A 13,089-nucleotide genomic window follows, 5' to 3' on the forward strand; every position below is an offset into this window, starting at 1 on the left:
AAGAAGTTAAACATGGAAGGGGTGCAAACTTTTAAACATTAAAATCCTTAACTGAAAAAAGATGCAGAATGTAACCAGCATAGTGGGTCAATTTCTGCAACAACTGAAACGCTAGCATGTTAAAACTGTGCTGTCATACCTTGTCCATAGACTGCTTACAGGGTTAGAAAGACAAATGATTCAATGACAGATTGGTTAAACTATCCCTTTAATATAATATATGCTCGGGCTGCCATTGTCATCATGTATCACAGCTAAACTGAGTTTCATTCATCCATTATCCAGAAACGTGTTGGATTATTCAATCAAGATATTTGTAATACAGGGATGTTACATTACAAATAGTTATGGGTGGACAAGGTGAGGATTTTCTATTCTGTTCTAGAAATGAAAAACAATGACAGGGGCAGATATTCATTGCCATATCTGTAATCTTTAATGAACCAAATCTTTACAAAAATCAGTCATTTTAACAGAAATTAAGCAGGATAGAAAATTGAGCTTCAATATATCCAGTGTTCTGTGAATGTCCATAATTGAATGTCCATAATTGTTTTGGAGCATTTCCCATTCAGGCACATCACGTTGCGCATAAGAACAGCCCTTAGCCGTGGTAAATTGGCCATATATCACATACCCAATCAGAACCCAAAATATAAGCTTGTTATACTCCATGGTTTGTTGACAAAGTAAATCTAAAACACTGAAAAGCCTCAATATGGTTAACTATATATATATTTTTAGATAATCAATGGTCAGTCCTTGCATACATAGCACTCGTTTTGACCCAAAAGGTGGGATGACCACTTGTTTTAATTTAGGATTCCAGCTTTAAAATGTTTTTTTGTTCAAATGACATCCTTAACAGCAAAGTTGTTGGTAACGTCTCCATAGTTTTGATTTTAAAAATTGCATTTATTTTTAAAAAAGTTGTAGAAATACAAAAACCCTGGGTTTTTTATTAGAATTTCCAGCTAAAATGAAACATCTTCCTCTCTTGGAATTAGACAAAGAAAGGTGTGAGCTCTGGTCTGCGGAAGCCATTGCCTAAATTCCCATGTCTGAAGGCAGCGCCAGCATTGGCCCTCCAACTTACCTCTCCAAAGAAGATGTTGGTCCAACAGAAGGACAAAACAAACCAAGTGATCCTTGAAGGTTGAAGTTGAGAGCATTTCACATCTCCCATTTAAGAGGCTATTGCCTTGTTTGTGCAGGCGACTGCCGAATGACTGAACTTTATCATAAATAGCGACTGATTATGATTTGTAGATCAGTCAGTCACATCACAGTTTTGATGCTCTCGAACACAGCCGTTGTCTGTGCACTCTAGAGTTATAGTTCTGGAATGGTGTGCTCTAATCTAAAGTTCTGTAGCTGGACCCCACTCAATGTCATCAGTCTCTTCATTGTCAGAGCTGTCACTGCCTCGGATCCGAGTGCGTCTCGTTTGGACAGCCTGGTGGTGAGCCAACCTATCAGGAGATAGAAGAGAAGAGGGCATTACTAACTGTCAGTTCAGTCTTACTCAATTTGGATAGAATAATTTGGACTAGGACTGGAGTAGTTGCTAAATTGCTAAAGTTGGTTTATAGACAGGCATTTTGATGACCATGTGTGAAACAAACATTGTCATACAGATTAATATGATCAGATATTAGTCTACTTCACTAACACAATGAACAATGGAGATGCTTTCCTCTCCTGAGATTCTGCCATACGGGTCTGAAAGAGGGAAAGAGGTCATGAGTCAAAATCACTGGAGACCAAGTTAAGAGTATTTTAGCCTTTGGAAGGAAACTGCGAGTTAGAGGATCTGTAAGAGTTTGTGCTATGCTGAACTGTGACAGTCCCACCAGTACCTGTTGAAGTTTCTTCTCTATGACTGACAGTGTGACAGCTGGGGGGCTCTCTGGCAGCAGTTCAGCCAATGGGGGCTCAGGCACAGAGACAGAGACTCTGGGGTCAGGGGCTATGAAGTCAGGGGGTGTGTCCGAGGGGGTGGTCGGAACAGCCTGGTCAATGGCCCTGAAGTCCGAATCTGAGAAGCTATGATAGGGTCGGATTTCATCAGCAACGTCAACGTGGGGAGGGCTGTCAGATGGACGACGGGTCGATCTGGGCTCAGACACATGCATCAGGGGTGGAACCTCTCTCAGGGACTCAGGGGAGGGGTACTCAGAGGCAGGCTCTGAAGACCGGGCCAGAGCGGTGAGCCTGGACATCCAGGGCTGATTGCTGGGATCAAATGGTTCCTCTAGGTCCTCATTATCAGTGTAGGCCTCTCCGTCTGTGTCCTCCAGTTCGCTGGCAGCACTCAGGTAGTCCGAGTGGGTCCGGTCCAATGCATCCAGCTCCTCCTCTCCGCCTCCCTCCAACTAACACACACACACACACACACTTATTTATTTTGATCTTTATACCACCAGGTAAGTTGGTGAGAGCAAATTCCCAGTTTTACTGTGAGCTGGGATCTGTCTGTGTTACCGTGACTTCTGAGTCCCAGACAGGTTTGGCCTGCTGGTGTCTGATCTTGTCTTTCAGAGTCTCATACCACACATTAGAGCTGGGCTGGAGATCAATACGAGCTGGGAACAATGGGAAGAATGAGCGTTTTTAATAAAACCACTTGGGACATTATTATTATTATTTTTTTTACAGATAAACCATGTAAGAGCAAAAACAACATGTATGTGTTTTGATAACAGTTGTGTGTGTTAACATGTATGTGTTTTGATAACAGGTGTGTGTGTTAACCTGTGTGTGTTTTGATAACAGGTGTGTGTGTTAACCTGTGAACAGATGGCTGCAGTGCTTCCTCATCTTGAGGGCCTGTGTGTAGAGGCGTCTGGAGCTCTTGTTGGAGTTGGGGCACATCTTCTGCCTCATGACCTTGACGTCCTTCCTGCTGTGTGGGTCCAGGAACAGAACCATGGGGTGGTACTGGATGTAGTTCAGACGCTCCACGGCAGTAGGAGTAATGTCCAGCAGAGGGTGCTTGTTCTGGAAACAGAGTGAAGAAACAGGGCATTTTTCTTCAATTCTGGTACTGGAGTCAAACAAGCATACAGCAGTTGTACGTCTGCTCTGTCTCACACCAAGTCACATCCCAGTTTGTTTCATCACCTTCTCTGCAATCCTTCGTACTGTGTCCAGCTTGATGACCGTGGAAGTAGTGTCTGCGCCACTACTACGAGGAGCCATCTCTGCCACCTCATATTCATCAGGCATCTCTCTGGCCAGCTTCTCCATGGCCACATCGTTCAGAGGACCCATGATGACGATTGGCCGTTTGAAATTAGCTGGAGAGCCACATGGGTCAAAAGGCGTACATGTGTTGATTCAAAATACAAAAAGTACACAAACGTTTAAAGTGTTTGACTATTATGTGAACTATTATGCAATATATAAAACTGTCCCTACCTTTTCTGAGCAGAACTCTCTCGTATGCTGGGAATTTGCCCTGGATGGTAAGCTGGAGCAGGTCATCATGAGTCCTGCGGACGTTCTTCTTGGCCCCTCTGAGCCCCCGTAGTTTCCAGAACTCTACCCTGGGCCCTGATACCTGGCGATCCCCTTCTCCACTGGCCCTCTGAGCCTGCTCCATTCTGGCCAGAGTCTCGGCCCTGAGAGAGACGGAGAGGAAATACCATGTGGAATAAAAGCAACCCCAATGACAGTATCTTTAAGTGTACACATTGGAAATAGGTGCAGTCATGCTCTGTAACCATATGCATCTTTATACATCCAAACCCAACCAACCAACAAAGGAATAAACCAAACAACCAATCATTCTAGTCTCAACTCACCTGACCTGGTTGGGGATGGTGCCCTTGTCCAGCTCATGCAGGTCGTTGCCCATACGTATAGCCAGCCACTTTCCCAGCTTGCCCCTGTGCATGGTGTCCACCACCCTGAACACCTCTCCCCTGGTGAAGGCTAGGCCAATGTTGCCCTCCACCTCATTGTCATAGTGGGTCCGGACGTAGAACGAGTCCCCCAGGTTGGACTTCAGGATCTTCTTGTAAACTGACGAGAGGAAAAATAACTCAGTCATTTAGGAATAACTTAATCATTTGTATGTACCTTATTACTGGGGTAGAGTTATTACCAAAGTAATTATATAGAAAATGTCACACTGACAAGTCCTCTGAAATCAACCACAATTCTTCCACCCTGCACCTGCTTCAGTCGGAGGTAATACTCACTGTCCATCTTGTTCTGAGTACGGATGTTGACCGGCTCCCCTCTCTTGATGTTGATCAGGAACATTGCAGCTTCCTCACGGTTGAAATAACCAAAGTCCACCCCATTCACCTACAACAAGACCATAGCCCATGAGTGGTGAAAGACGTATTGCATATACTGTAGTGTAGATACTGTAGTGTAGATACTGTAGATCAGCACTTCAGTGGTCACCAACACTTGTCCCAGAGAGCTACAGTGTGTGCAGGCTTTTACTTCAGCACAGCATCATTTAAAAAAAAAATTAAAAAAATCAACTAATCAAGATCTTAGTTGAATCAGCTGTGTTCGTGCTGGGCTAGAACAAAAACCTACACACCCTGTCCCGGTGGTGACCACTGCTGTGATCAGTGGGTCTTCACCTGCATGATCTGGTCCCCCTCCTTCATACCCTGCTCCTGAGCGGGGCTGTTGGGCTGAACCCCATCCACAAAGATGCCCACATCGTTGCCTCCCACCAGTCTCAGACCAACGCTCCCCTCCTTCACAAACGACACTGTGTTCAGATCTGAGCTGTATCAACAGAGAGTAAACACAGTTTTGAAAAAAGGAGTAACATCAAAATGAGAATTTATGAAAAGGAGCATTGTCTAGACTTATATGCTACAGACTATAGCAGGGTAACCCTACTGTCAGCAAAAAAAAATTAAATGTTTGTTTGTCATTGTTGGACATAAGACTAAAAACACCAGCAAATCAGCTCCAACTAATTTTAATTTTGGAAACCTGTTCCAAAGTATTCCCAAGCATAATAAAGAAATGCAATCGAATACAAATGTAAGCAAGGTTTAAAAAAATATTGTTTTAGTCAAATATCACATCTGTTTCGGCTAGCATGCTAGTAGATACCCATAGACTTCCAGTCATTGCGTTAATGCTAGTTAGCATCGACTTAAACTAACACTAACTCCCTTTATACTGGACACAAATATGATATCCACGAGTTCATCTGACTCTGGGAAGTAGATAAAAGGGCCTCATCGCCAGTATGCCTTTAATGTTGGCTATATGGGTATAAATAAAACTCACCCCAAGCTAGGTGTAGTAATGGAGTCTGGGGGCAGGGAGTAGAGGGGTTCCTCTGTCTTGGCTGAAATGGAAATAACAGTTAAGACCTTCCATCCAGAATTACTAATAAACTAAGCAAAAAAGAAACGTCCTCTCACTGTCAACTGCGTTTATTTTCAGCAAACTTAACATGTGTAAATATTTGTATGAACATAAGAGTCAACAACAAGACATAAACTGAACAAGTTTCACATACATGTGACTAACAGAAATTGAATAATGTGTCCCTGAACAAAGGAGGGGGGGGTCAAAATCGAAAGTAACAGTCAGTATCTGGTGTGGCCACCAGCTGCATTAAGCACTGCATCTCCTCCTCATGGACTGCACCAGATTTGCCAGTTCTTGCTGTGAGATGTTACCCCACTCTTCCACCAAGGCACCTGTAAGTTCCCGGACATTTCTGGGGGAATGGCCCTAGCCCTCACCCTCCGGTCCAACAGGTCCCAGACGTGCTCAATGGGATTGAGATCCGGGCGCTTCGCTGGACGAGCAGAACACTGACATTCCTGTCTTGCAGGAAATCAGGCACAGAACGAGCAGTATGGCTGGTGGCATTGTCATGCTGGAGGGTCATGTTAGGATGAGCCTGCAGGAAGGGTACCACATCAGGGAGGATGTCTTCCCTGTAACACACAGCGTTGAGATTGCCTGCAATGACAACAAGCTCAGTCCGATGATGCTGTGACACACCGCCCCAGAACATGATGGACCCTCCACCTCCAAATCAATCCCGCTCCAGAGTACAGGCCTCGGTGTAATGCTCATTCCTTTGAGGATAAATGTGAATCTGACCATCACCCCTGGTGAGACAGAAAACCGCGACTCGTCAGTGAAGAGCACTTTTTGCCTGACCTGTCTGATCCAGTGACGGTGGGTTTGTTGCTGGTGATGTCTGGCGAGGACCTGCCTTACAACAGGCCTACAAGCCCTCAGTCCAGCCTCTCTCAGCCAATTGCGGACAGTCTGAGCACTGATTGAGGGATTGTGCGTTCCTGGTGTAACTCGGGCAGTTGTTGCCATCCTGTACCTGTGCCGCAGGTGTGATGTTCGGATGTACCGATCCTGTGCAGGTGTTACACGTGGTCTGCCACTGCGAGGATGATCAGCTGTTTGTCCCATCTACCTGTAGCGCTGTCTTAGGCGTCTCACAGTACAGACATTGCAATTTATTGCCCTGGCCACATCTGCAGTCCTCATGCCTCCTTGCAGCATGCCTAAGGCACGTTCACACAGATGAGCAGGGACCCTGGGCATCTTTCTTTTGGTGTTTTTCCAGAGTCAGTAGAAGTTTTCATAACTGTGACCTTAATTGCCTACCCTCTGTAAGCTGTTAGTGTCTTAACGACCGTTCCACAGGTGCATGTTCATTAATTGTTTATGGTTCATTGAACAAGCATGGGAAACAGTGTTTAAACCCTTTACAATGAAGATCTGTGAAGTTATTTGGATTTTTACGAATTATCTTTGAAAGACAGGGTTCTGAAAAAGGGACGTTTCTTTTTTTGCTGAGTTTACATTATAAGAGGACATTGGAGAGCTGATACTTACAGTAGACTGGAGGGTTGCTCTTCATTGATATCCCAGTGCGGACATCGCCATTGACTCTGTGTGGAATACTATAAGAGAAGAGATGCATTACCATTCACTCACATTTACAGAATAACGCTTCTACACTGAGTTAGCGGTCAGAGAAGGTGGAAGCACACACACTTGTGATCAAATTGACTTGAATAGTGACAGTGACTTTTGTCACAGAAGAGCATTCATTTTTTTATGGTGGTTAATTAACTGTTCTTTACCTGGTTGTCTATAGTGGTTTCTAGAAGATACCGTAAACTAGAGTTTTACCTGTGGTTGCTCTCCACATCTGTACTCCCAGACCTCCTAGGGGGTGAGGGTGTACGGTCCGAATCAGAGGAACCTGAACAGGGCAAACAGAGGATCAGGATACATATCTAGCCTTAATGGCCATGTACTCGTATAATCTCCACCCGGCAGAGCCAGAAGAGGACTGGCCACCCCGAAGAGCCTGGTTCCTCTCTAGGTTTCTTCCTTGGTTCCTGTCTTTCTATGGTGCTTTTCCTAACCACCATGCTTCTACATCTGCATTGCTTGCTGTTTTAGGCTGAGTTTCTGTATCACACATTGTGACATTACTGATGTGAAAGGGCTTTATAAATACATTTGATTGAAATTTGACATGGTGCCTCCAGAATGATGAAGTGAAAACAGGTTTTTATAATTTCACATTTATTGAACATGAAATACAGATATCTAATTTACATGAGTATTCACACCTCTGTTAATACTCTGTAGAAGCACATTTGTCATTATGAGGTACTGTGTTAGAGATGGGTGTAAGGAAAACAAATCTTATCAATTTTGAATTTAGGCTGTAACAACAAAATGTGGAATAAGTTAAGGGGTATGAATTCTTTCTGAAAGCACTGTACATGTTCAGACTTTAGGATTTCCAACCTCAAAATTCCATCTTCTTAGACGGTGCTCATCGTTCACAGGTGGGACACTGACCTGAGACTGGACTGGAGGGGGTCATGCCTCGTCGAGGGGGGTCCTGTCTCACTACTGGAGCTGGAGAAGACTTCATCTCAGGCAGAGCTCTGGGAGAGAGAGAGAGAGAGAGCAACCACACTCAATATAATGCCCTTACTGTGTCAACTACTTGAGTCCCCGAGTTGACAAGGTAAAAATCTGTCGTTCTGCCCCTGAACAAGGCAGTTAAACCCACTGTTCCCAGGTAGGAAGTCATTGTCAATAAGAATTTGTTCTTAACCGACTTGCCTCGTTAAATAAAAGGTTACATGTATACATACACACACACACACACACACACAGGGGTAGGCAACTAGATTCAGCCGTGGGATGATTTTTGTTTGAGCGGATGGTCGGGGTGCCGGAACATAATATATATATATATTTTTTAAATGTACCCAGCAAATGTATAAAATTCTTATTTTCACTGACGGCCTAGGAACAGTGGGTTAACTGCCTTGTTCAGGGGCAGAGCGACAGTTTACCTTGTCAGCTCGGGGATTCGATCTTGCAACCTTTCGTTTACTAGTCCAACACTAACCATTAGGCTATGTAAGACCAAGAAGAGCTTGTTTTTGAAAATATGTCATACATACTGAGACACGATCACATTTAACCAAATTCTTGTCAATTCATTTTACTAATAACTTGTGCACCCCAAAAAACAAAACAAAAAAAGAACACGAACAGTTTTGGCCTGTTGCTGACCTCTGCCTTCAGAAAATATTCATACTCCTTGACTTACTCCACATTTTCTTGCATTACAGCCGGAATTCAAAATTGATTAGAGCTCTCAATATTTACCTATGTATTCTTTTCAGAATTATTCAAGCTCTGTCAAATTAGATGATCATTGCTAGACAACCATTTTCAAGTCTTGCCATACATTTTTTTATTAAATCTGTGTGAAAATCTAACTCCGCCACTAGATTTTGGCCTTGTGTTTTAGGTTATTGTCCTGATGAAAGGTGAAATCATCTCCCAGTGTCTTCTCCCCCCTGAAAATCTCCCCAGTTACAAAAATACCCATAACATGATGCTGCCACCACTATGCTTGAAAATATGGAGAGTGGAACAGTAGTGTGTTATGTTTGGGGCAAATCAAATACAACACTCTGTATTCAGGACAAATAGTGAATTGCTTTGCCATATTTTTTGCAGTATTACTTTAGTGCCTTGTTGCAAACAGGATGCATGTTTTAGAATATCTTTATTCTGTACAGGCTTCCTTTTCAATTTGGTTAGTATTGTGGACTAACTACAATATCGTTGGTCCATCAGTCTTTAAACACATTGCTCTCATGGTGAAATCCCTGAGCGGTTTCCTTCCTCTCCGGCAACTGAGTTAGGAAGGACGCCTGCATCTTTTGTAGTCACTGGGTGTATTGATACACCATCCAAAGTGTAATTAATAACTTCACCATGCTCAAAAGGGATATTCAATATCTGCCAATAGTTGCCCTAATTTACAATGCATTGAAAAATCTCCCTTTCTTTTATTTCACCAGGTAGGCTAGTTGAGAACAAGTTCTCATTTACAACTGCGATCTGGCCAAGATAAAGCAAAGCAGTTTGACACATACAACAGAGCTACACATGGAATAAACAAACACAGTCAATAGTACAGTAGAAAAAAGTATATATACAGTGTGTGCAAATTAGGTACGACAAGGGGTATAAGGTATTGAGGTATAAGGCAATAAATAGGCCATGGTGGCGAAGTAATTACAACATAGCAATTAAACACTGGAATGGTAGATGTGCAGAAGATGAATGTGCAAGTAGAGATACCGGGGTCTTCCCTGGTCTTTGTGGTTGAATTTCACTGCTCGTCTGAGGGAACTTACAGATAAGTCTATGTGTGGGGTACAGAGATGAGGTAGTCATCCAAAAACTGTTAGTTAAACGCTATTATTGGACCATGCAACTTATGCGACTTGTTAAGCACATTTAAACTCCTGAACTTATTTCAGCTTGCTATAACAAAAGGGGTTGAATAGTTATTGACTCAAGACATGTCAGGCCAGTGACAAAAAAAACATATTTTAATCCATTTCAAATTCAGGTTGTAACACAACAAAATGTGGAAAATGTCAAGGGGTGTGAATACTTTCTGAAGGCATTTGTCAGTGTTGTTTCAAATGTTCACCCAGTTCCTTGTATAAGTAGACTAACCAGTCTAGCGTCCTGGCTTTATCTTCAGAGAATCTAGTGCACTGAAGCAGTCAGTATTGAAACCGTTTTGACTGAACGTGTTTGTGTGCCAATGTTATAGAAGAGTTGTTGTGTGTCTGTCAGCCTGACCTGTATCTGTTCTTGGAAACCCTGGAGATGGAGCCTCCACTGTCTATAGACTCCCATCGAGGGACGGATGCGTAACTTGCCTCCGACTCTGATCCTGAGTGCCCTGGGGACATGGACACACACATTTTTGTATTTCACCTTTATTTAACCAGGTAGGCCAGTTGAGAACATGTTCTCATTTACAACTGCAACCTGGCCAAGATAAAGCAAAGCAGTTCGACACAAACACCACATAGCTAAACAAAGCACAAAACAGACCACACGAGCAATAATAATAAGTTACAAATACAGTTAAGTCAATACGCACACACCTTTAGCAGGATTGCTCCTTGTGACACTGGGGGCTTTCCACTTGGGGGGCTCCACCTGGGGAAACATGGCTACCAAGGGAGTGGCTCTGGAAGAGAAGAGGGAGGTTGGAGTGAGGGAGGAAGACAACAGAACTCAGTTACGTGTGGAAAGGGGGACCCGTGGCTAAAATAGATAATGATGAGGATGAGAAGAGTGATATTCACCTTAGGGCCTCTGGGGGAGCTGTCTCACATGGCTAATCACGTCACGAGCATATGGACAATTTAGCATCATTGTTGCGTTAAATTCAAAAAGAGTACCTCAGTCTGTTATTCATGCCATAAATGCTAACCCATCCATGTATCATTTCAAATGCATTTTAAGATCAAGTCAGGTAAGAGGCAATCATTAAGTCAGGTAAGAGGCAATCTCCATGTTGCTTTGATCATACTGCTGATTGCTTTTTGACCAGATTCAACCACATGTACAGTAGAGAAGTGCTCAGTGGAAGTCACTTTTATTTGATTGTTAAACAGAACCTCACAGTAGGCACAAGAACAACATGTATTATGGGGTACAACGTAATCGTCAATCAAGGCCAACAGACCAAAAATATAATAATTCATGAAAACTTAACAGTATATTAATAATAGCACAAGATCGGAAGGAGGAGGTGGGTGGCATGCATCAGCTGCCCAGTGCCCCAGTCCAGGGGCTCCTGCTGGGACTTGGGAGGGGGTAGGATGGTAGGGGTGGGCCTCATCGGTACCTGTATCTGCTCCGGGAGTCCTGGCTGTGGGCGGGCCCGGAGCTGCTGTCTGACTCAGATTCAGAGTCTGGGGAGAGAACAGGGGTAATGCTCAAATTATGTGGCCGTTTCTACCTCGTTTCAATGCACTTACAATGTTCTGTCAAGGTGTTCCTGTTGTGGAACTTGAGGTACTGACCTGGGAGTGGGGCTTTGACAGGAGAGGAGACCCGTCGAGGAGGATCCTGACGAATGGTGATGGGGGAGGCTCTCAGTGTCCTAGGGTGGGGCAGGTTAGGGAGCACTCTGTATCTGGAGTGGTCCTCTGTGACTCGGGAACTCTCTCCTCTTCTGGGGGGTGGGGAGGCACTGCGGTCCGAGTCCGACTCTGACACCACTACACAGACAGACAGAGTGAAGGACAGCAAGAAGCCGTGAAAGAGGAGAGAGAGACAGTGAAGGACAGTGAGAGAACATGTTATTATCATGATCCACTCAGTGTCATTTGATGAGATTTCCCTATAGCCCGTGCGGTGTTTACCTTTGCGAGGTCTCAAGGTGGAGGAGGAGGGACGGGAGGAACGTGGGGCGACCCAGTCAAAGACGGCAGGTGAGGCTTTGGGGTTGGGGAGGGTGGACAGCCCTGAAAGAGTTCTACAGCAAGAGAGAAATACCCCCAATGAACCACACTAAGACAGATAATATCAAACCAAATGTGTAATTTGAGGTTTGAGGTTAACCCACCTGTATTTGTTGGCGTGGTCTGGGCTGTCCTTCCTGACAGGAGTGGGTGATGCACTACGGTCAGACTCAGACTCTGAGAGGGCTGGATTGAAATACACAGGTCAGGTAAATATGACAGGTTACAGATTACACATGAGTGGGATGGACCAATGCTTATGACTGGACTCACCTCGGTGAGAGGGGTAGGCTTTAGCAACAGGCCGGGACAGTGTCGACCGCATCGGGGACGGATCACGTGACTTAACTACTAGAGGAGGCTCAGCTCTTCTGCAACAAGCCAGAGAGACAGAATGCCTTGTCATACATAGGTCAAAAGCAGACTTGTCACTTAAAGGAAAAATACACCCTTTAATTAAGTGTTAAATAACACTAATATGTGAGAACAATATTTTTTGGTGAACAAATGTCATTTTTGGCATTACAATAAGGTTGGTAGCAACATGGGAAATCGTTGTGAAATCTGTTGCAGTCAACTACAAAATCCACAATGCAATGCTCCCTCTATGGGCTGACTGGCTAGGTAACTGACTACCTAGCTAGGTAGCTAGCAAGCTAACATGGCTACACAATATCAGCATGTAAAGTCACTAGTTAGTGCAGTTTGTTTAGGCGATTTCACAGCTATCAATTTAGGAGTCTATAATCTCACCATGTTCAACCTGCAGATTCATGTGCCTCACAGAATGGATTATTTTGAGGAGATGGGAAACGTTGCCCATGCTACGTCAATGTAGTACATGTAACCTACATATCAATATATACACACAAACCATTAGGTTTTTTGGAACCAGGTTTGCTGTTCATCTGAGCAATATAAATTGGAAAGGAGTTCCATGCAATAAGGGCTCTATATAATCACGTATGCTTTCTTGAATTTGGGGACTGAAAAGACCCCTGGTGGCATGTCTGTTGGGGTAAGTGTATGTGTCAGAGCTGTGTGCAAGTTGACTATGCAAACTATTTGGAATTTTCAACACATTCATCTTTTCTGAGATGTGAGATAATCAACCTGCCATCTGTAATATAGTATTGCTTTGGAATCGCGACATTACATGTGAGGAAAATAGGCACGTGTCTCGACATATACACTAACGTTGAGAAGGAATTGCGTCAGGATTAGCTTAGCAACCACATGATCC

The 13,089-nt window shown here is 43.9% G+C and overlaps 1 protein-coding gene across 9 annotated transcripts in view; it reads right to left on the reverse strand.

Moving 5' to 3' along the window:
- LOC110505853 (tight junction protein ZO-3) overlaps positions 1-13,089 on the reverse strand; it is a 41,693-nt gene that overhangs the window by 2,314 nt on the left and 26,290 nt on the right. For 7 of the 9 annotated variants that reach the window (XM_036966620.1, XM_036966535.1, XM_036966295.1 and 4 more), the window contains exons 9-29: positions 12,120-12,217; positions 11,951-12,032; positions 11,748-11,860; positions 11,406-11,603; positions 11,228-11,294; positions 10,479-10,564; positions 10,168-10,270; positions 7,843-7,931; positions 7,159-7,231; positions 6,859-6,926; positions 5,272-5,332; positions 4,605-4,755; positions 4,206-4,314; positions 3,807-4,026; positions 3,421-3,623; positions 3,124-3,299; positions 2,790-3,000; positions 2,485-2,585; positions 1,860-2,375; positions 1,673-1,722; positions 1,097-1,472 (exon numbers count right to left, since the gene is read on the reverse strand). In XM_036966620.1, the coding sequence (XP_036822515.1) occupies positions 1,361-1,472; positions 1,673-1,722; positions 1,860-2,375; positions 2,485-2,585; positions 2,790-3,000; positions 3,124-3,299; positions 3,421-3,623; positions 3,807-4,026; positions 4,206-4,314; positions 4,605-4,755; positions 5,272-5,332; positions 6,859-6,926; positions 7,159-7,231; positions 7,843-7,931; positions 10,168-10,270; positions 10,479-10,564; positions 11,228-11,294; positions 11,406-11,603; positions 11,748-11,860; positions 11,951-12,032; positions 12,120-12,217 (2,887 nt within the window). In that variant the 3' untranslated portion in view covers positions 1,097-1,360. The other 2 variants (XM_036966398.1, XM_036966344.1) reach the window with 2 other exon arrangements.

The sequence above is a fragment of the Oncorhynchus mykiss genome, chromosome 1 (assembly GCF_013265735.2).
Source record: "Oncorhynchus mykiss isolate Arlee chromosome 1, USDA_OmykA_1.1, whole genome shotgun sequence".
Classification (NCBI taxonomy): Eukaryota; Metazoa; Chordata; class Actinopteri; order Salmoniformes; family Salmonidae; genus Oncorhynchus; species Oncorhynchus mykiss.